The sequence below is a fragment of the Trypanosoma cruzi genome, genomic scaffold, assembly GCF_000209065.1.
Source record: "Trypanosoma cruzi strain CL Brener 1047053516833 genomic scaffold, whole genome shotgun sequence".
Lineage (NCBI taxonomy): Eukaryota > Euglenozoa > Kinetoplastea > Trypanosomatida > Trypanosomatidae > Trypanosoma > Trypanosoma cruzi.
The window spans coordinates 21,718-41,742 of NW_001849357.1; the positions used below are offsets into that span (position 1 = coordinate 21,718).

Sequence of the window (20,025 nt, forward strand, 5' to 3'; positions counted from 1 at the left end):
TTCATCTTTCTTTTTTTTTTTTCTTTTTTTTTTTTTGCATGTCAGCCTCATACTCTGGCTGGACCAGCGTGTGCGATATCACTTTGCACCATCCGGAGTGCGGGAGAGGATGGAAGGAAACATCCTTCGGCCTGCATCAGGGATGCAACAGGCAAAAACAGTAGAGGATGAAACCAACCAACCGTTGTCGAAGGTTGTGGAATTGATGACTTACGACTCGTATGACTTTGGCATGCTTGCCATCGATGTTGTTCTTGGGGATGGAACACGATGTATGCTGGATTTTGCTGAGAGCCTTTACCTTGGTCGCCTGCTGTCAATGAGACCTCCCGTGGTCTTTTCATTTGGCTCAGCGACGGCAATGCGGGAACTAGAGAAAATTGTCGCGCTTCTCCATGGCGCTCGACACACGGGGTCAAGTTATGCTACAAATGAATGTGACAGTGGAGTAAAAAACGCAACGATGAGGAGCCATAGGATGGCCGACGCGGCAGCTGGCATGGGGATGTCAGCCTCTGCCGCACCTCCTGCAGAGCTATCAGCCAGTGACAGGATTGCTGTTGTGCGTGCCCACATACGTCAGATGTCGGAAAATCGGAGGCTTTTTATGGATGTGCTTGAGCTTGCGACACGACTGGAGATGGAGGAGACATTTCCACTTCTTTGTGAAGAATTTAGTTTTATTTTTGAGAATGAGGTGCGAGGTAAATTCACCAAAAGCCTTTTTTTGTTGCAAGAGCTGGGAGGTTCTGGACAGATGGCAATCAAGACATTTCGGAAGATTGTCATGCGGGCGTTTGCACTGGATGATGGTGTTTCTCCAGTTCCGGCCACACGGGAGGAACAACGGCAACCGAGGCCCTCCGCTTGCGATGAGGTGGCTCATCATTGGTTGAAGCAGTTGAGGGAAGACCACTACTTTTTTCCCGGGGGGCAGCTGATAGGCGACCTGACACAGTCTGTAGACCCGGAGGCTTCTGTGTGGCGTGATGAGACACCTTTTGGAGATGAATTTACCCCCAGCTTTCAGCGATATCCGTTTCATAGTCCGGTGTGGGAGCCGGGGGATACAGCAAAGACGTGTCCTGTCTGCGGCATGATCTTTGCATCATGGTCAACGTTATCACTCAATACGGTTCGACCGAGTCATTGTCGATGCTGTGGCAGGCGCATCTGTGCACGATGCACCTCATGGCAGCTGGATAAGTCTATAGCAAAGCTGAACAAGCCTGGAGTTCCGGAGGAGGGTCAGCTTCGACGTGCCTGTAAAGAATGCTTTGACAAGGCGGAAAAGCTGAACAAGCATGCGTTTTTGTGTGAGATATTTGTCCTTGCGGGCCTAACTTTGACAGAAATCGCTCTCCTACGTTCTATTAATCCACATTGGAAAGGAGCATCAGAGCTGTGCCTTAGCGACTATAGATCTTCGCTCTACCAACACGCCTCGTGGAAGTTGGTTGTGGCAACGCAAACCGCCCGCATACTGGCAAGTAGCGTCAACATCTTGGTGGGCCATCCTGAATCACTTATTTTTCTTTTTATTTCTATGGATTGGAGCAATGAGAAACTTATTAAGGCGGCCTATGCGACACTTGAAAAGACGCTGAGGGATGCGGCCTCTCAGGGGCGATTGAACCACGCCAGTACATTGATCTGGAAACCGCCCGTCAGTCACTGGCACATGTTGTGCACAAGGGCGTGTGGGTTGATGCTTCCGTCGTTTTTTGCCATCAAGATGCTTGAGTGCCTCCACCGCGCTCCAGAGGCTCATCCAACCGCCGAGTTGATGCGTATGTTGGTGACGAAAGAACTCCTTCTGGGAAAAGTGTTTCACTTGGACAGCCGCGTTTGCGAATGTGTTATTATGCTTTTGCTGGATATCTTTGAGCTAAAGACGTGCCAGCCACATGTCACGTCCGTACTCCTGAGGTTCTCTGCTCAGGACCGACGCCTGGCGCTTATGATTTGCCAAGAGACGTTCACCCGCTCTCGGTATGACGAACTGGGCTACCAGACGCTGCGGGGTCTTGTGATTGATGTGGATTGCAAAGAGCGACCTGAAACACATGTACACTTTTTGAATACGCTGCGATTTTTAGACGTGTTGCGGTCTGCGTGGACTGATAGCTTCAAGCAAAACGATATTTCCAGAACGCGTGAGTTGTTGTACAAGAACCTGCGAAAGGCCGGTTTGTTGGTTGTTTCAAGGGAGGTGCACGACACAGCATTGATAAACAGGCACACAATTAGCCCGATACTTTTTCCATTTGACACCAGTGTCGTACTGAACGAAATTGATTTTGGTGGCATCGTGGCAATGCACTCAAAACAGCGGCCCGTGCTGATTCCTCTCATTGACGAGGGAGGACAGACGCGGTGTATTCTTTACAAAAATGAAAGTCTTGAAAAGGATAAAGTGATGTGCATTGCCTCACGGTTTCTTCAGTGGGTGCTCTACAAACAATTGCGTCACGTTGTGCTTCCCACCTATCATGTCATGCCGCTTTCATCATCCTCTGGCATCATTGAGATTGTGAAGGACGGGCATACGGTTCAGAGTGTCATTGAGCCGTACAAGGAGCATCGACTGCTGCAATACCTGCAGCAGCTGGAACAACAATACGCACAACAGAAGGAGGAGCGGCAACCGAAAAAGCAACAGGAGGCGACGGCATCTTTGAAAGAGGCGGCAAAGAGCTCAAGCGTCAATGTCCGCGAGAACTTTCTTTGTTCCGCAAAGTTTTTTATTTTGATGAATTATATTTTTGCAATCGGCGATCGACACCGTGACAATGTTATGGTGCATCCAAGTGGGGCAATATTCCACATTGATTTTGGCATGCTTCTGAATTCACGGACGCTGGCGGAGCGAGTTACTACAAGCTACGTGAGATTTGATCTTGACCTGGAGGAGTGTGTACTGGAGTTTATGCGTGACGACGAGAAGAAGCCACGGGAAGATTTTTCATCACTGGGACCACCACCACCACCGACCTTGTCACAACACCAAGGGTCTTTGCCACATGTATCGACCCATAGTTCGGACGATTCCCTTTCTCGATTCCTAATGGAAGCCGCCGACTGGTTTCTTGAGGTGCGTCCATACGCCAGTATTCTTTGTCAGCTTTTGTCCCACGTTGTGTTTCGGCAGGCTCTCGACGGTGTGCATTCTGTCGAGCAGCTCACAGCGTTGATGCACACTATATTTATGCGCGATGCCGCAGAGGAGACGTGCAAGACGCTATTTTGTGATCGTGTTAGACAGTCGCGTGGCCAAACGTGGCTGAAGGACCTCACGCACGATACGCGGAAACGAACATGGTTTATGGTGTCGCAGGGGCTGAAGTGGATCCGTGAGAAGACCGGGCTGGATCGCCTTGATGCCCCGCATTGATGCAGCGAAGCACCGAGCGCGGAATTTTTCCGGGAAGCTAAACCACAGTGACGGGAGAAAAAAAAAGGAAGCAAAAAGAGTGGCAGGGACCATTATAGGAGAAACAAGCACAGTGCGTCATGCCTGTTGAAAACTTGCTTCTCATCAATCTATAAATTGGCTTGCTGGGAGTTGTCTTTCTCTTTTTTTTTTTTTTTCTCGTTGGCTTGTCATCTCCTGATTCTTCTTCCCGGTTTTGCTTGACAGTTTTAGTTATCTACCTATCTATATCTATATATATTTATGTTTATTTAAAAAGTAGAGTGTTCCACATCTGTTTCATCGTTTCTTCTCTGTTCTCTGAGTTTTTTTTTCTACCTCCCCTCTTGGATCAGTCTGTTTTTTTTTTTTTTTTTTTCTTTTTCTTAGTGTTATATGAGGTTGTGTACGCTCCAGTTTTTTTTTAAGTTTGTTTTGTTATTGTGCCCGTTTTTTGTTTTTTTTTTTGTTTCATGTGTTCAACGTGTATGTTTTCGGCGTATGTGAATTGAACGCGGTGCAACCACTTTTGAGTGGTTGACGGGGTTTTTTTTTACTCACCCATCATTTTTTGCTTTCCATCGGTGCACGACTGCATTCCTTCTGCTTAACTGGAGGTATTCGCCTTTCTTTTCCCTTTTTTTTTTTTTGTACCTTTACGAAAGAGTACAACTTTTTTTTTTTTTTTTTTTTTTTTTTTTTGTGGAGAAGGACTTTGCTTTTGCTTTTTATGTACGAGGTGTTGCCGGAGGAGACAGACGCATCCTTAATACGCCCTCGTGTGATGGTTAGAACAACGTTTAAGAAAGTGCACAGCCTTGCGGAGGTGCGCAAGGCAGTGAAATTGCTTCAGGATGTGGCGACGCGTGAAAGCTCCTTGACCAGCGCGTTGCAAAGCACTCCAAAGGCTCCTGGCCTCGGGGAGGGTTCTGCTGTGGAGGGCGGCACGAAGCTGTTGTGCTTATGGGACGTGGATGATACATTGGTTGCCTCGGGTGCTCTTGGAGTGCGTCAATATCCAATATTTGCTGAAGATGAGTTGGTCAGTTTTTTTCGTGGTTGCCCTGCGAGACATTTACTTCTGTCCCAGGGCAGTGTGGATGACGTGTTTGCCCCCGATGGGGTCGGGAAGTTGGATTTCTTGTCTCCGTTTTTCCTCTCGGGTGGGGATCCTCCCGGTGGAAGTTCCAGCAAGGTGCACACAGGCTGTAGTAACGTGTTTTTGTGTTCAAAGCCACCCAATTTGAGGAGTGGCAACGGCAAATACCAGGAAAATACTCCGGACGTGAATGTTGTTCGCATCGCCACTTCCCGCGCCCCGCGGGAGCAACCCGAGGACTCTAGGCTTTTTCTTAGTGAGCAGGCAGAGCCACCGCGGTGCGCAAGCGATGTCCGTTGGCTGGTGATGCGACCTTCTCTATGGGGCATCTCCCTCGCGAGTCTCTCGAACTTTATTGCTCCGTCGGCACACACCGCCTTCCTCGACGGCTCGGTGTTTTGCAAGATGGATATTGTTAGGTCACTCGCGGCGAGCGGAAATTGGGACGCCGTATTTTTTATTGACAATGATTTGTCTGAGGTTGGCGTAGTGCGTCCGGGACTTCACATTGAAGACTACTATCGCATGAAAAGATTGGGAAGGCTGTCGCGTTTCTTTCAGTCAGACATGCTATTGCTGCAAGCCTCTGCGGAGTTGGCGGAAAAAGAATACGGGATGGATTTCTCGAAGACCAATGGAATACTTCTTGCCGCCACCGCTTCCCTCAGCTCCCTAAATAGTAAGAAGTTGGGCAAAAAGGCCAATAAAAATGGCTCTGTCAATTCGGATTCCCTGAAATATCAGCTTTCAACAGTAATAGACATGGGAGGCAGTGCCTCCTCCACATTGACGAGGGGCCAGCAGCCCTTCACACGTGTGGTGGACCTATTCGTGGCACATTTCCACCTGGACGGCCCCAGATACCGTCGCATCACGAAGGCGAGGCAAAACGCCATTGAATATCGCGAGAAGGACCAGTGGCATTCGGTGTTTAGGACGGGTCCGGCGTGCAATGACGATGATTACGCCGAAGTAATGTCGAGTTTTGTCCTTTACGATGCGAAGGTGAAAACGTATGGGCTGACAACCGATTCTAAACTTACGCCAGTGCCTGGGTGGGAGCCGAGCGTTGATGTCGTCACATACCCCATGTACGATCGACCACCGTTTCCCCGGCGCCTCCCCTATCAGTATCAAAATATATGCCACCAAATCACGACGAATCTCATTGATCAGTGGGACCCACATTTAACGGAACAGCAGCAATACGATTTGAAGAAAGAGGCGGATAATCTTTTTAGGCGTCTTATTCGTCGACAGCCAGTCATTGACCCGATGCTCATTGTACGGACAGCCAACACGTTGTTTAGCATTTTTACCGCGGAGCGTCGCCTGCCCCGGAGCCTTGGAGAAACGCTGAAAAGAGATGTCCAGGCTCTTATGAATGGGACTGCATTATGACATGATGGCTGTTTTGCTTTAATACAGAGTCGGCTTAACGTGGGGATGCAAATAGGCGTATTAGTAGCGAAATATACAGATTTAACGGAAAAGTGGTTAAAAGAGAGGGCAAAAAAGAAGAAACGAAAAAAGGAAAAGAGCAAACGAACAAGCAAGAAGACTATTCGTGCAGTGCCGAATCAAGTGGTGTGGGAAAATAGCGAATAGCGAATATTATGCTCTTGTCTTTTTTTTTTTTTTTTTTGTTTCTTTGTTGTGGTTTTCTCTGATTGTGTGGGTGGCCTGAAATGAGTGGTTAGTCTTTATCGCTGGGGGGATGAGGCCAAGGAAAAAACAACAACAACAACAACAAAAACAAGTATGCATGTCCCGTTGGTTTTTTTTTAATGGCTTTATTGACTTTGGCCCGCTCCTTCACATTCTTTTTTTTTTTTTTTTTTTTTTCTATTATGTTTTTTCCTTGAAATAACGCCATAAGGTCAAGCTGGCAAATGTGTTTGTGTGTGTGCGTTTCTGATTAATTTTGGGCAGGGAAATAAAAGAAGAAAAGTGCGGGCAAAGTGCATCAATGAAGAAAAACAAACAAACGGAAATGGAGGAAATTGATGGGTGTGGAAGGATCAAAAAAAAAAAAAAAAAAAGAAATATATTTATATTTGCAATATATATATAAATACACACATATATATTTTTTGACGTTTTTTTTCCCCACAATTACCATTTGTTTTTGTTTGCTTAAAATATATTCTCTTTCGGTTATACCAATCAGTTGACTTTTGTTTTGTTCTCTGCTGGTCTAGTCTCAAATGTGAGTTTTCCTTGCCACAATATTTATTTATAATTTTGTTTAACTTCTTTTTTGTGTGTGGGCCTCTGTATTTCCTTCTTTTCCTGTATGCATTCGCGTGAACGTGTCGCTGTCTTTTTACTTCTGTTGTTTTTTCTTCTGTGGTTGCTTGCATCCTGGACAGGACCATTGCCTGGGCTGTGGCGGGGTGGGGTGGCGGTCGCGAGTGTGGGGGGAGCAGCCGGGTGCAGGGCAGAGGAATTAGTTATGGAGGCGGCGTTACGCACGATTTGCATCATTCCTCACGAGGCTCGTGGCGATGAATTTTTTGACGCCGTCTTTGAGGATGGGGTGCGCGCATTGTCTCAGGGTCGCCTGCACTCCCTCTTCTTTTCTCACGTCTTGAGTCCGGCACATGACATTGCCGGTCACGTCGTGGGCCCGCTGCTCAATAAAGTGCGTCAAGGCGGCAACGCCGCTCTCATTGTGGCTCTACCGGAGGATGAAACGGACGATATGAGTGTGGACGATGCTGGCGCCACCTCCGGAGAAAAGCTAGAAGTTTCTCTCGAGCTTTACGGACATTTGTTACCACTGCTTTTCCGTAGCGCCGAGCGGTGCTGCTTTGCACGGGTGTCGGCAGTCACCTTCAGCATCGGGGACAAAAAAGTACACGACCTACTGCAACGCTGTGACGTGCGTGGTGAGAAGGATGTGCAGTATCAATTAATAGAGCGTGAGGGATCATCCTCACGATGGGGCAATATTATGAATCTGTTGCATGAGCGGCATGCACACTTGGAGCGGGGTGGCATACTGCCACTTGAGTCTCTGTTGGTTGTACGGGTGGAGCTTGAAGGGTACGGCACTGTTGTGCTTGCGGAGGTGGGCTGCGGGCGAAAAACTTTGGATCAACTGACGTTGTTTCTTCGCAGCGGTGGGGCGTGTGGTGCCAAGACGTATCCACCAAGGGGTTTGCTCTCTAGCATTCTACGAGACATGACACCGCCAGCAGCGTTGGTGCATCTTGTAGGAATTCCGGATCCTTCACAGGCGCCTCGCAGCACGATGCGTCTTCTTCGATTTATGTCCGCGATGTTTCGTGCGTCTTCAGAAAAACCGGCGGAAGCCCCTCTGCTGACACGCGACGCGCCACAGCAGCGAAAACCGCAACGGGGTGATACCACCAGCATTTCAATGTTGTGCCGCTCTGATCTTCGGGAATCGGAGGCGACGCCCGAGGCTGCAGGCCCTGCTTCTCCCCGGAAACCGCATCGTGCCTACCCTTGGGCGGGGGAGTTGTTTGTGGACCCCTCACAGTGTGCGCACTTGCTGCCGACTCGAGAATCCACCACCAACATGCCCACATGGGACTGGGGCACCGCTCGTCCGGAGCAGCCGTTTCGGGATACTGTCAGGTCAAACTTGCCGCGCGCCCCAACAACCCCTCTGGATGGTGTTCTCAGCGAGGGTTCAGGGCCGCGGGCGTCACGAGAACAGGCGCTTGTGAATAGGACGACAACCCTGGACCGCACAAATCGTGAACTCTCAGAGGCGTTATCGGCAGCCAAGGCAGAAATTAAACATTTGCAAGGGTTGCAACAGTCCTTTCAAGAGGTTTTACGAAAGAAACAGGACGCAATCCTTTCTTTGACAGCATCTAGCGAAAAGACGATGAAAGAGAACGCAGATTACGCGAAATTAGTTCCAAGGCTTCTCCGCAAGGTAAAAGGACTCGAGCAGGAGCGGGACAAGTTGCAGCAAACTTCAAAGGAGTGGGAGAACCAGACCAGCGAAATGCATGGAATTAACCGGCGGTTGCGGGCTGAGCTGCAAAAGTTACAAAAAGAAATGAAATGCATGGCCAAGAAGGAAACGCAGCGGCTTAGAGAACACGCCCTGATTCGTATTGGGACGGGTAAAGGGGCGAAAAGGATTGCCCGAAGGGTCGGCGGGCTCAATTCCCCGAAGCGTGTTCACAGTGTGCCGGCATCGCCGGTTTCAGACGCAAGCAGGCAATCCAGAAGCAGTGAGGTGGCAAAAAAAGGAGAAAGTGGCTCAACAGTTCTTGGTGCGATTGAGGAGTTGCGACAGCGTAATACAGCGCTGGAGGCCGAGATAGAAAAGTTTCGAAGGAGACAACCCGTCGCGGATAATCATGTAGAGGACGATGCAAAAGAAGTAACGGTTGCGCGTGGCGAGCAGGGGGCGTTGTGTAGCAACTGCGAGACGATGCGGAGACATATTCTTCGACTCACCGAAGAACTCGATCGCAGCTACAAGGAGAACAAGAAGTTACGTTCTCTAGTAGCGGTTCCACCCGTTGTATCGTCGCACACGCCAGCAACAGTGCGGGATGACTTCGTGTCAGTGGTTGCTGCCTCCCTGATGACCGGTTGCGAGTCGATGTGTGCGCAGTTGAAGCACACTGAGGCGGAGTTTCGCCGCAAAGAAGAACAAGGCGTAAAAACTCTTTTTTCTGGCAGCGTTTTCCGCGAGCACATGGAGGCCGTGGCGGCGCTGGAGACAGCAGTGCGGGACATTAGTAGTCGCCGATATCGTGGGGCAGAGTGTTACGAATCCATTGTGCCGGCGAGCGCCACTGCCGCAGATGCAGAGCACCTCTCAAGTCTGTTGTCATTTGAGTTGGAGCGTGGGACCCATTTGCGTGCGTTTGTACCAACCTTTGCTCAACTTTCTGTGGCGACGGAACACCTTAAAATGCGTGTGTTTCCTTCCGAAAGTTGATCTGCTAAACCTTTTTATTGCGGGTTTGTCATCTTAACGCTCTTTTTGGAATGTATGGTGACTTTGCTGGAAGCGTGTCTCTGTGTATGCAACGAGAATGCCACCAAAGGCATTGATTCCCAACTGTGCCAACTTCTGCCTTTTTTTTTTCTTGTCTTCTTTATGAAACTGGTGCCGCATTTACTCTTTGCTTTTTCTTTGGCGTAGATTTTGTGCTTCATTGGCGCTGTCTCCATGATGACTATTCAATGCGAAACAAGGCTATTTGTGCGTGTGTGTACGTAAGATTTTATTGTTTTTTTTTCTTTTGCTGGAGGCATATATATATACGTACATATATGTTGTATCTGTTTTATGTGTGGATGTTCTTTTTTACTTTTTTATTTTTGTTGTTTTTTTTGAATTTGTTTTGTTTGCTTTTTTTTTTTTTTTCATTTGGAGTGCCTCTTTTTTTGCCCCTGCGTGCCTGCAATACATATATATTCTATATACATTGCACGGCGCCGACCATGTGGAGTGTTGTGGAGGCAAAGCAGAAGCCCTCTAGACGACGCAGAGAAAAATCTGCCGCAAAAAGAAAACAGACGGATGCCATCTTCACGCTGGCCCCAACTGTTTCTTCTCGTATGATTTCGGCGCTGGTGCGCGACCTCCGTCGAACGTCTGAGGCGTTGCGAGGACTGACTTTTGCTTGTCGTGACATTTTGTCGCCGGTGCGGCGGTTCTTAGAGACGCGTGTGGACGTTTTGACACGCGTCCATCTCATAGCACTTGGCATCGGACCGTTTTCGCGGCAGGAGTCACGTTCAGGCTTTCTGCAAATGGCTTTTCTGTTAGCATTGAAGAATGAGTGCGAGAATGTCATACAAAAACAGTCAAAGCCCCTCGCACCTGCTGCTGTGGGGGCTCGAGTTGACACTTTTCCGGGCGCCGGGGCGACGTGCCTGTCGTGTGAGGGATCGCCTGGTCTTTTCACGAGCTTTTTTGATCCCGTGGCTGGGGATCTTTATGCCTGCTGCTGCGAAAAGTTAGGGGTGGTAATGGAAAAGGAAAATCGCTACGGCGCATATACACCTAACGACTTAAACGCCCTGCTCATTGCGTACCTGCCGCACTGTCCGTGGGCACTGCTTCGCAATCTTTTTGTTTCCAATCTTTTGCCATGCCGGGAATTCGCTGGTGCTGGCCACGTGGGGCAGCTGGGGTCTGTGCTGGTGGTTGGAAACGATCTCCGCGGAAGGGCATGTCGGGAGAACGACTTTCTGGAGGCGCTTATTCCGTTTTTGCGTTTTGACACGGTGCGGGCAGAGCAAAAAAAAGGCAACCCGCGAGTTGTTGACAGGGTGGAGGATGTGGGCAACTCTATCCCCAGTGGGCTGAGAGGGATTAGTCGGAATGATATTGCGTGCGCTTTTTCCGATACCGCCGTTATGCAAACAAACACGGAGCGGGAGGCGGAGTTTTTAGAAGCGCTACCGCGGCTGCGTTTACCACCTCTTGTGAGAGATGGCCCTGATCTGCTGTAGTGCATTTGTAAATTGTCTTGAGGGTTGGATGTTGCCCAGATGAGAGGGGGGAAAATGTACGTTTTTCTTTTTTTTGGCTGGCATGCTGCACGAGTTACACACGTCATTGTTTTACTTCTGTGCATCAGTGAGAGTTTGATATAAAGAAATAAGAACAAGAAGAATATTATTGACGGACGATGAATCGAGCTACACACAAAAAAAAAAAAAAATAAATAAATATATTCATTCTTTTTCGAGGCTCCATGTTCTTTATGCGTGCAGCGTGTGAATTTTTTTTCTTCTTGAAGCGCCTTTTTTTATTATTGTTTATGAGATTTGAAATGATGTTCGCTTTACTTGTGCGTTTCTTGCGTGTTTGTACCGTAGTTTACAATGGTGATTACTCCAGACTACTTTCACTGTATCACCGATCCACGGTTTCGCAGAAGCGTCTACGAGCCGGAGGCAGACACGTTTCTGTTACTGGAGACGCTTGACAGGGACGCGGATATGCTTCGCTCCATGCAACCGCGTCGCTGTTTGGAGATTGGCTGTGGGTCGGGGACCGTCATCACTCACCTGCAACTTGTCTTGTCTGGCATTTCTGGGAACACAAATAACACGAAAGAGGTGCGGCATGTGAGCGGTAGGACATGGCAATCCGAGTTTCACGCAGTCGACATAAATCCCGTGGCATTGGAAGCGACTGGTGTTACGTGGAGCAACACACTACGTCGTTTGTGGGGTGATGAGGCTCCTCATTTGCACCTCCACCATGGGGACTTGTTTGGTCCTTTCCAGCATGAAGGTGCTGAGGGCCCGCAGGAAGCGGGGGCTGGGGAATTTGATGTGATTCTCTTCAACCCACCGTACGTTCCAACCACCATGGACGAGTTGGAGGGTGCAGGGAAACAGGGGGACTTCATTACGGCAGCGTGGTGTGGGGGCCCACGCGGACGGGTATTGGTGGATCGATTTATTCTTTGCCTTCCACGCTTCCTCTCTGCCCGCGGCGTATGCTACATTGTTGCGATTGCTCAAAATGACGTTCCCGAGTTGATGGAGAAGATTCGTAATGTCTTCAAGGAGACGGGACAAGACGATGTCAGGGTTCCTGTGGATGTCATGGTTGTGTCAGAACGATACACCGGGGAGTATTTGAAGGTGATTCGTGTGCGTCGCGGGCCGCGGGGTGACCCTCACGGCTCCTGAAGGCGGAACACACGGTGCTTTTTTTTTTTTTTTTTGAGTGCCATAAGAAAAAAACGTTTTATTTTCTTTTTTTCCCGCTTTTCTGATGGACCGCGTTTAAAAGCCGAAAAAATGAGAGCAATTTAAAAGATGCTCTTTATTATTATTTTTTTTTTTTTGTACTTGGCGTACATGTGTTGAAATGGCTAAGAGAGAGAAAAGGAAATGGGGCGTTGATGAACGGACGCCTTGTAAAAAAAATGTTAGCATGAAGCATGTGGTATGTTTTGCGGCATTCTTTTTTACTTTCATCACTGTTTTTATTTGCTTTTTTGAAAATACTACGGTAGGGATGGAGGAAGTGGTGGCCCCAGAGGAGCCCCCCAAGCTTGTGTGCGGTGTGGCCATCCGCATCCCACGGCCGACTCTAAGCGGAGCGTTTTTGCGGATTGCCAACAATTCCTTTCCCTTGCAGCCAAACGCCCGTCATTTGAAGCGCATTCGCAAGGCTCCAAGGGCCGAGGCGTTGCTGCCTTATAATGAATGTCCATGCACCCTGAGTGATTGTGTCTCAAGATGCGATAACGGGGCTAAAGAAGCCGGTACATTGGCAACGACAGCTGAAGCTTCACTGGAATTGCTGCTTGGTGTTGGCTGCTCCATCGATGTGGATCGACTAAAGGAATTTGATGAATTGTCGGGAAATGCGGCCCCTCTAACCATCATCACGGTGTCGGTGCCAGACAGGGCTCCACGCACATCCGTTGTGGAGTGGAAGAAGTGGTGCGCGTTGTGGCCATTTGCTGTTCCGAAGCCACGCCCAGCCTCCCCGCTGTTGCTGGACGAAATGAAGAAAATAAAAAGTGTTTTTAATGAGGCTGTTATGCCGCTCGTAAAGGAGGGCCACAATAAGGGGACACTTGGAATAGCGGCTTTGTTGGTGGACTCTTCACAGGATTGGCGTGTGCTCACCAAGAGCGATGGGGCGGATTTAATGCACATATCAAACGCGGCAGCGTGTTTTGGGTACGTGCCTGCTGTGGAGAGTTCTGAGAACCAAATTTTACTGGACCATCCTGTAACTGACGTTCTAAAAAAACTTGCTCGTGTGCAGCAAGCACAGCGATGGACGAAGGACAATGTGCCTTATTTGGCCAACGAGATTGATCTGTTTGTTAGTCACGAGCCGTGTGTCATGTGTTCTATGGCGCTTGTACACAGCCGCGTGAGGCGTGTGTTTTACTGCTTTGCAAACCCCACACACGGTGGGTTGGGTTCTGTCTTTTCGATTCATGCCATCCCTTCACTCAACCACCATTTTCGAGTTTTCCGCTGCAGTGCGAGTTGGTTGTTTGACGAGAGTAACTCCCCGCCGGACTCTTCTGCCGCTCCAGGTGGTAGTTCTTCGGAGTTCCTCCGCGAACCGTGAAGTCTCTCGACGTGACATGTGCACCCTCCCCAATGTTGCAGTAGTATTGCTGCGGGAGGAGGAGGGAAGAGAGGCGGAACGGTCGTATAGCGGCAGCACTCATCATCATAATAATAACAGCCGTGTAAATCTTTTTGGGAATTGGCAGTCAAAATCATTAATTTACATTATTTTTTTCCCCGACGGAGGTTGATTCTTTTTCCTCCCCCCCCCCCTCCTTTTTTTTTTTTTCTTCTCCTTCCTTGCGGGGTGTATTTTATTACACTTCTATCACTCTTATTCCCGCTCTTGCTGTGGAGAGGATGTGGCGCGGCGGGAAGGCGGTAGGAAAAAACAACAAAAACGAGAAACACACGCCAACCACCACCACCACAGTATATATATAAAGGAACGAAAGGTACGTGTGCGGACAACAACAAAATAATAATTGAAATGAAACTCTTGCGTCTCTCCACAAAAGTTGGAATGGAGAGCAATAATGCGGCGTTGCGTGCGCATCTTTTGTCGCTCCGTGGCACGGAGCCTGTGGGGGACCCCAAGAACCCACTTCATGTGCAACTTCAAATACACGATGGCCACCGCAACACACTGCTGAGTCACACGAAGGAACTGTATGTAACCGCCCTACAACATCACTCGGAGACGTTTGTGAATGTAATTCCTCTTTTGCCCTTATCTGATGATGAATCTTCTCCCTCAAATGATGAGGGTACCAGTAACGACTCAATAACCCTGTTTAGTGCGGCGTCAATGACGGCGGACCGTGGGTTTACTCCGTTGTTTTCTCACGTGGCTCTTGGAGGAACCTTCGATCGCCTCCACGCTGGTCACAAGCTGTTGCTTACAACAGCGTTATTTTATGCTTCAAAGTCTCTGCGCATTGGCGTCACTTTGGAGTCGATGCTGAAGAAAAAAACATATGGCTCATATATTGAGCCATTTGAGACTCGCTGTAAATTGGTATCTGAGTTTCTGTACTCTGTGCGAAGGGATATTGATGTGACGGTTGTGGGAATCACGGAGCCGAGTGGTGGTACAAATCGCGATGCGGAAATTGAGGCATTGGTGGTGTCTCCTGAGACTGCGGGTGTTCTCGCGTCTATCAATGATGAGCGGGCGTCCTACGGGCTAAAACCACTAGAGTGCATCCAAATACCTTACGTAAGTGCAGAGGGAGATGGCCGTGTCAGCTCTACGGAGCTGCGCAGGCGGTTGCATGAGAACGCGAGCGGAGATAATTGACGTCTTTGGATTTACGGGCATCGCATGAAAAGAAAGTGGGCTTACGGAGGTGGAAGCCAGTGGAACTCCTGTGTCACTTCGATCTGGGTCTTTTTTTCCCGCAGCGCTCTTATGTTTATCTGTTTATTTATGTATTTATTTTTACTTTTAGCAAGTAATTACAACAGTGTAAAATGTGGGCTCAGATGATTAGCTGCTCTTCGCTCTGCAGTTTGTGGTGGCCGCATGTTAACATCATTTGGTTTGCAGTGTACTTTCTTTTGTTTTCAGCGAAGTTGAACATTCTCGTCCCACTGCTGGCAGGGGCGATGGCCACCTTCAACAACAACAACGGCAGGGCCTCAGAGGGGCATTGGATTTTTTCCTCCGCATTAAGTCTTGTCTTCCCAGGCCTTTTGGGCCGCGGCGCGTCCTAATGGCCGCAGTTATTTTTGCTCACTACATGACTTTCTTCGTGCGTCACAAGAAATCCTAAATTACTCGAAGGCAAACTTACGATGCCGTTGTGGAAACTGACTTTCTGAAATGACAGTGCTGGGGAAGACACAACCGGATCGCATTGCCACGGTGAGTTTTGTCCAATTGCTAAAACTCCATCTTTCTTAGCAAATGAACGTCGTCGCTTATTGAAGCTGCCCACAAAGGTTGCGCAGATCGCTGTTCTTGCCGTCCTGTTGGCCATTTTGCGGGCTGTGGGACGAGCTGCGGTTGCGGATGCTTTGAACGCAGTTCCCAATGCATCTCTCTTCTGAGAAAGTTGTGTCTCTTCCTCTTTTTCTGAGGATGAAGAATCCTGATCAAGCTTCTTTTAATGCTTTTTAGCGTTAATTAGTTCTTTTTTTTTGTCTGTGTGTGGTGCATCATATTTTTTTGTGTTATTTTTTTTTATCATTTTATTCTGTTTTGTTGCTTTTGTTTCTTTATGTCGGGAATTGTGTGTGCTGAAGGAATTCGTGAGCGAAGTAGTGACATGGGCATATGGGCGTTTTTTATTTTCTTTTGTTGGCGTGGGGAAGCGAAGGGATGATGGCGCTGAGATGGTCTGCAGGGTGTTTGTTCGGTATATATATATCTGTCACCCCGCTGCTTGATTGTGCACTGGCAGTGGCCGGGGGTGGGTTGCCTCTGAACCTCTTCGTGTTTTTTTTTTTGATTACTTCTGTAGTTTGTGGGTTGCCTGTGATGAATTTTTCAACTGTTGTGGGGGCGGATGGGGTGCCGCAGGAGGCGTTGCTTGTGCGGGAGCGGTCGTTGCTGCAAGAGGCAGAGGCGTGGGTTACCAGCCTTCGCGCCCGTCTGGGGGCGTTGGAGTCGCGTGCGTCGGATTACGGTGTTGGCCCGCCGCATTCAGCGGGTTCATATTCCGCGGAAAATGTGCGCCTGACGAACGGGGGGGCAGCGGCGTGCGGTGTGTCGCCCCCATCGCCGGTCATTTTTCGGGATGTGGAGGAGCCTCGGCAACCGCACGCAACGTTGCAGCAGCAGCAGCAGGCGTGTGCATCCCCGGGTGCCGCCGCGATGGGCGAGTGCCGCTTTTCCGGCTCTGACGAGGATGAAGAGTTGTGCGCCGCCAAAAGCGAAAACGCCGCACTTCTTGCCGCTGTTGAGGAGTGTCAACTGCGTCTCAGTGAATGGCGGCAACGTCGACGGGAACAACAACGACAACCTCCAGGGCTGAAAAAGACGTCGAGGGGGGACGATGGCGAGTGTGTTGGCGGTGCCCTCTCATTGCTTGCTCGCTGTAGTTTTGCGGAGGCAAAAAGAAATCGCCTGCACCGCGAAGTACAGGAGTTGTCGACAGCTTGCGACAACGAGCGTGCCGTTCATGCGTCTATTGCAGATGAATTGCATCATGTCTCTGCTTGGGCGGAGCGGGTTCACCGCAAACGTCTTCTGCTGATGACGGAGAGGGCAGTGACAATGGATCTAGCGCGGGAGGAGCACGCAAACGCCAGCATAACAGCCACACTGCAGGCGGTGCTGTCGAAACGCAGCAGCACAAATGGCTCTTTATGAGTTAGTTTGGCGTTTTCCTAGTGGCTGATTGATGAATGCTTTGTGTGCACCAGTTATGGTGCAGGAGTATCGACCTTATCGCTTTGGGGTGTCTTTGGCCAAGTATATTATTTATTTATTGGTTTTATTGCGTTGCCTCGCCTCTGAATTATTTTATTTCCTTCTTCCCAATACTCGTTTTTCTGTGACGACTTCTGCTTGCCTTCAAAGAACATATGAAAGGCTTTTATATGTGTGTAAATATGTGTCTTGCGTTTTTTTTTGTTTGTTTGACTGAGAGCTGGCTAGGAAGCTAATTAACGTACATTTGACTGATCAACAGGTGAGGGGTGGGTCTGCCAGAAGTAAAGGAGGGGGGTGTAGAACCAAAAAGATGAGTATGCGCATGTCCCCTGGGAAAATATATGCGGGTGGCGCGGCGATTATCATTGGACTAACGTTGTGGAATCGTTACTCGTCACGTCACCTTCGCGTTATTGTAGACAACATCAGAGAGGCGAAGATGCAGGAGGCGGAGCATTTAAAAAAAGGTGAGAAATAATGAGCAATGATGTGTGTGTGTGTGTGTGTTCATGGCGTGCTGGACCGTTGCGGATATCATCGTTTGCCCTCCTCTTTTTTTTTTTTCTTCTTTTGTTTTTCCGTGGTTTCTTTCCTTCGTGCTGTTTTACTTTTCCCCCGTCGTCTTTTTTTTCCTCCTTGTTGTAGTTTTTTCCTGTGATGTTTTGTTTTCCTCCTTCTTTTTTTTCTCTTTTCTTTTATCCCGTCCCTGTTGTCACTCAATCACTTGCCACGTTGGGCGAGAAACAGAGGAAGTCGGTTTCCGACTGCGTGGAGGGACGGGATGGCGCATTTACTCTCTTCACATGACCGCCAAGCCAACCACCACTTCACGTCGTGGGGCGAGGATGCGCAGAGTGCGCTGGACGAGACGGCCCTCAATGAGGCCTTTATGTACAGGCTGCGCAGGATGGAGGCGGCGTCGCGGCTCACAGACGAAATGATGGCACAAGTGCGGGCTATCGTTGACACCGAAGAAAACCCGTCGTATACGAGGACGACAGAGGAAATACCACCGTTCGCCAACAACGCATTGCGGAGACCACCAAAAGGAGGCGCGGACGCAAAACTGGACGCGGGTCGGACGATGGTGTTGGACGGGGTCACAATGCCACATTCGCCCGAAGTTGTCCTTCAGGATGAGATCAACCGGAAGATACAAAAAATACAGGAGATGAGAATGGAACAGCAGAGTGCCGCGGAGTCACAGGTCAAACCGACATTTCAGTTGGTTGAGAACTCAATGGAGTTGCCTGCTCCGCCGGAAGTGTTTACCTCCACTTCGCTTGCTTTTGCGTTGGAAGCTCTTGCCACGAGTGTTTCCAAAATTATTACCGCGACGGACAAAATTTTAGTACATCTTGCCTTGTTGAGCAGGAATAACTCACCGTCTGTATTCAAGGAGATGAATGTTTTCCTACTTTACTCAAAACATGCATGGCGCTGCTACAAATCAGTGTTGCAGCACCTGAAGCAACATGAGGTGTGTGCGAAGGCCTTGCAGGATGCCACTTTCCAAGAGCTGAGTAGCATGCGAGAGCAATTCCTGGTTCGTAAAGAGATGTTGACGGCACAGGAGCAAAAGCTAAAAGTTTCGGAGGAGCATCTTAGGGCAATGCGACTCCGGTTAAACAACCTTGATGCACAGTGTCACATGTGGTCAGGGGTGCTGCTTAATATCCCAACGCCGCCGCTTCTCGCGCCATCACCGACCGCATCGAGGCGCATTTCCGTTACGCGTGAACGTGAATCTCCTTCGCTTATTCGATCTCTTACAAACAGGTCTCAGAGTTTTGCCCCACGTGTGAGTACCGTTGGTAATTTTCCCGCGCAGCGAAGATCGAGTGTCCGTGTTTATACTCCCTTAGTGCTGCCGAATATTGAATCCTCAAGTTCCGTTTCCTCGACTGAAGAGGAATTGGAAAGTCGTTTGGACAACATGGAAGTCAAGGTTGCTCGATTTTGGAGCAATCCTTATGTTATGAAGGCACAGCAATGCGCGGGGCGGATTTGGCGACAGCGACATCAGGCTCAGCAGGAACGGACACCGACCTTAATCGAGGTCATGGGTCTTCCCACGCCTTCGCGGAAGGAATCGATACACCACCTTGGGTCATCGCTGCTTGTTGCAAGTGACTTGAACCGTCTGTCGGTGCATGGTAGTCTATACAAGGGAGGACACACCGCCGAAGGTGTGGACAAAGCAACGGCAGAGGCTCGCCTCATGTCTTTGCTGCGAAGTCTTTTAAGACTGGCGTCAAGCGTGACCGGCCAGACTGAGGCTACTGCGTCCTCGTCGACCGCAAAGCCTGAAGAAGGCGATGATTCAATGGAGCTGAGGATGGAAAACGGAGATGCGCCGAAGGTGACGAACTCCATCGAGGACGCTGGTGCTTTGGCGGCCCAAAGCGTGGTCGTCGACGCTGCGGGTGCCATGTCAGAGAGCGTCAGGAACCTTTTAAAGTTTCTTGAAGAAGCCTCCGTAACGACGACGTGAGGCGTTTTTTCATGTAAATCAAGTATGTTCTCCGTGTATGTACAAACGTGCGACGTTTATACATGACAAGCAAAGTGCAAACATATATATATATATATGTGTGTGGCCCTTTTATTCTTTTCAGGTCCTCTTGTATTTATTTATTTATTTATTTATTTTTTTGTACTTTTTGAAGGGAGGATATCAACCTAAAGCTCAGACAAATAAATCAATAGAAAAACCAAACAAAAAGCGAAAATAAGAGAACTGAAAAGCGAGATAAAAAAAAAGGAAAGAAAAAAAAGGAGGGAAAAACTTGTAGGGAGGAAAGAAGTGAGGGCGGTAAAAGGGGAGAAAAAGATCCATATCGCTCCTTCATCATGTCTCAGCATCACTATGTATTCAAGTACATCATCATTGGTGATAGTGGTGTGGGGAAGAGTTGCCTTCTGCTGCAGTTTACAGACAAGCGCTTTGAGCCGCTGCATGATCTGACAATTGGTGTAGAGTTTGGGGCTCGTGTGGTGACGATTCAGCAGAAAAACGTGAAGCTTCAGATTTGGGATACGGCGGGGCAGGAGAGTTTCCGCAGCATCACTCGGAGCTACTACCGTGGTGCCTGTGGTGCGCTTCTTGTGTACGACGTCACACGTCGC

At 49.0% G+C, this 20,025-nt stretch overlaps 10 protein-coding genes across 10 annotated transcripts, besides 22 other annotated features; all 10 read left to right on the plus strand.

The window, feature by feature from the left end:
• Positions 1-1,012: part of a sequence feature (heterozygous, non-Esmeraldo-like haplotype) that runs on past the window's edge.
• Positions 7-36: a microsatellite.
• On the plus strand, positions 110-3,394 carry Tc00.1047053506425.80 (phosphatidylinositol kinase, putative; the record flags this gene model as incomplete). The annotated part of the gene is made up of 1 exon (XM_810357.1): positions 110-3,394. One exon carries the CDS (start codon positions 110-112, stop codon positions 3,392-3,394), a length of 3,285 nt encoding a protein of 1,094 aa, XP_815450.1.
• Positions 1,013-1,300: a sequence feature (haploid, non-Esmeraldo-like haplotype).
• Positions 1,301-3,838: a sequence feature (haploid, Esmeraldo-like haplotype).
• Positions 3,773-3,800: a microsatellite.
• Positions 3,830-3,884: a sequence feature (T-rich).
• Positions 3,839-4,427: a sequence feature (areas merged during assembly that could not be assigned to a particular haplotype. This can correspond to areas where the two haplotypes were merged or to regions with more than two copies in the genome that were merged during assembly.).
• Positions 4,086-4,114: a microsatellite.
• On the plus strand, positions 4,143-5,912 carry Tc00.1047053506425.90 (hypothetical protein, conserved; the record flags this gene model as incomplete). The annotated part of the gene is made up of 1 exon (XM_810358.1): positions 4,143-5,912. The coding sequence occupies one exon, from the start codon at positions 4,143-4,145 to the stop codon at positions 5,910-5,912; it is 1,770 nt and encodes a 589-aa protein (XP_815451.1).
• Positions 4,428-7,627: a sequence feature (areas merged during assembly that could not be assigned to a particular haplotype. This can correspond to areas where the two haplotypes were merged or to regions with more than two copies in the genome that were merged during assembly.).
• Positions 6,139-6,164: a microsatellite.
• Positions 6,245-6,270: a microsatellite.
• Positions 6,332-6,370: a microsatellite.
• Positions 6,535-6,557: a microsatellite.
• Positions 6,558-6,601: a microsatellite.
• Tc00.1047053506425.100 (hypothetical protein, conserved) lies at positions 6,808-9,447 on the plus strand (the record flags this gene model as incomplete). The annotated part of the gene is made up of 1 exon (XM_810359.1): positions 6,808-9,447. The coding sequence occupies one exon, from the start codon at positions 6,808-6,810 to the stop codon at positions 9,445-9,447; it is 2,640 nt and encodes an 879-aa protein (XP_815452.1).
• Positions 7,628-20,025: a sequence feature (heterozygous, non-Esmeraldo-like haplotype).
• Positions 9,813-9,879: a sequence feature (T-rich).
• On the plus strand, positions 9,957-10,973 carry Tc00.1047053506425.110 (hypothetical protein, conserved; the record flags this gene model as incomplete). The annotated part of the gene is made up of 1 exon (XM_810360.1): positions 9,957-10,973. The coding sequence occupies one exon, from the start codon at positions 9,957-9,959 to the stop codon at positions 10,971-10,973; it is 1,017 nt and encodes a 338-aa protein (XP_815453.1).
• Positions 11,171-11,199: a sequence feature (AT_rich).
• Tc00.1047053506425.120 (hypothetical protein, conserved) lies at positions 11,349-12,167 on the plus strand (the record flags this gene model as incomplete). Its single annotated transcript, XM_810361.1, has 1 exon — positions 11,349-12,167. The coding sequence occupies one exon, from the start codon at positions 11,349-11,351 to the stop codon at positions 12,165-12,167; it is 819 nt and encodes a 272-aa protein (XP_815454.1).
• Positions 12,303-12,325: a sequence feature (AT_rich).
• Positions 12,349-13,575, plus strand: Tc00.1047053506425.130 (hypothetical protein, conserved; the record flags this gene model as incomplete). Its single annotated transcript, XM_810362.1, has 1 exon — positions 12,349-13,575. One exon carries the CDS (start codon positions 12,349-12,351, stop codon positions 13,573-13,575), a length of 1,227 nt encoding a protein of 408 aa, XP_815455.1.
• On the plus strand, positions 14,008-14,817 carry Tc00.1047053506425.140 (hypothetical protein, conserved; the record flags this gene model as incomplete). The annotated part of the gene is made up of 1 exon (XM_810363.1): positions 14,008-14,817. One exon carries the CDS (start codon positions 14,008-14,010, stop codon positions 14,815-14,817), a length of 810 nt encoding a protein of 269 aa, XP_815456.1.
• Positions 15,650-15,743: a sequence feature (T-rich).
• Positions 15,796-16,833, plus strand: Tc00.1047053506425.150 (uncharacterized protein; the record flags this gene model as incomplete). The annotated part of the gene is made up of 1 exon (XM_810364.1): positions 15,796-16,833. The coding sequence occupies one exon, from the start codon at positions 15,796-15,798 to the stop codon at positions 16,831-16,833; it is 1,038 nt and encodes a 345-aa protein (XP_815457.1).
• Positions 17,447-17,592: a sequence feature (CT-rich).
• On the plus strand, positions 17,678-19,390 carry Tc00.1047053506425.160 (hypothetical protein, conserved; the record flags this gene model as incomplete). The annotated part of the gene is made up of 1 exon (XM_810365.1): positions 17,678-19,390. One exon carries the CDS (start codon positions 17,678-17,680, stop codon positions 19,388-19,390), a length of 1,713 nt encoding a protein of 570 aa, XP_815458.1.
• Positions 19,524-19,552: a microsatellite.
• Positions 19,592-19,683: a sequence feature (A-rich).
• Tc00.1047053506425.169 (ras-related protein rab-2a, putative) lies at positions 19,750-20,025 on the plus strand (the record flags this gene model as incomplete). Its single annotated transcript, XM_810366.1, has 1 exon — positions 19,750-20,025. A coding segment is annotated over one exon (276 nt), but the record flags the coding sequence as incomplete, so codon positions are not given.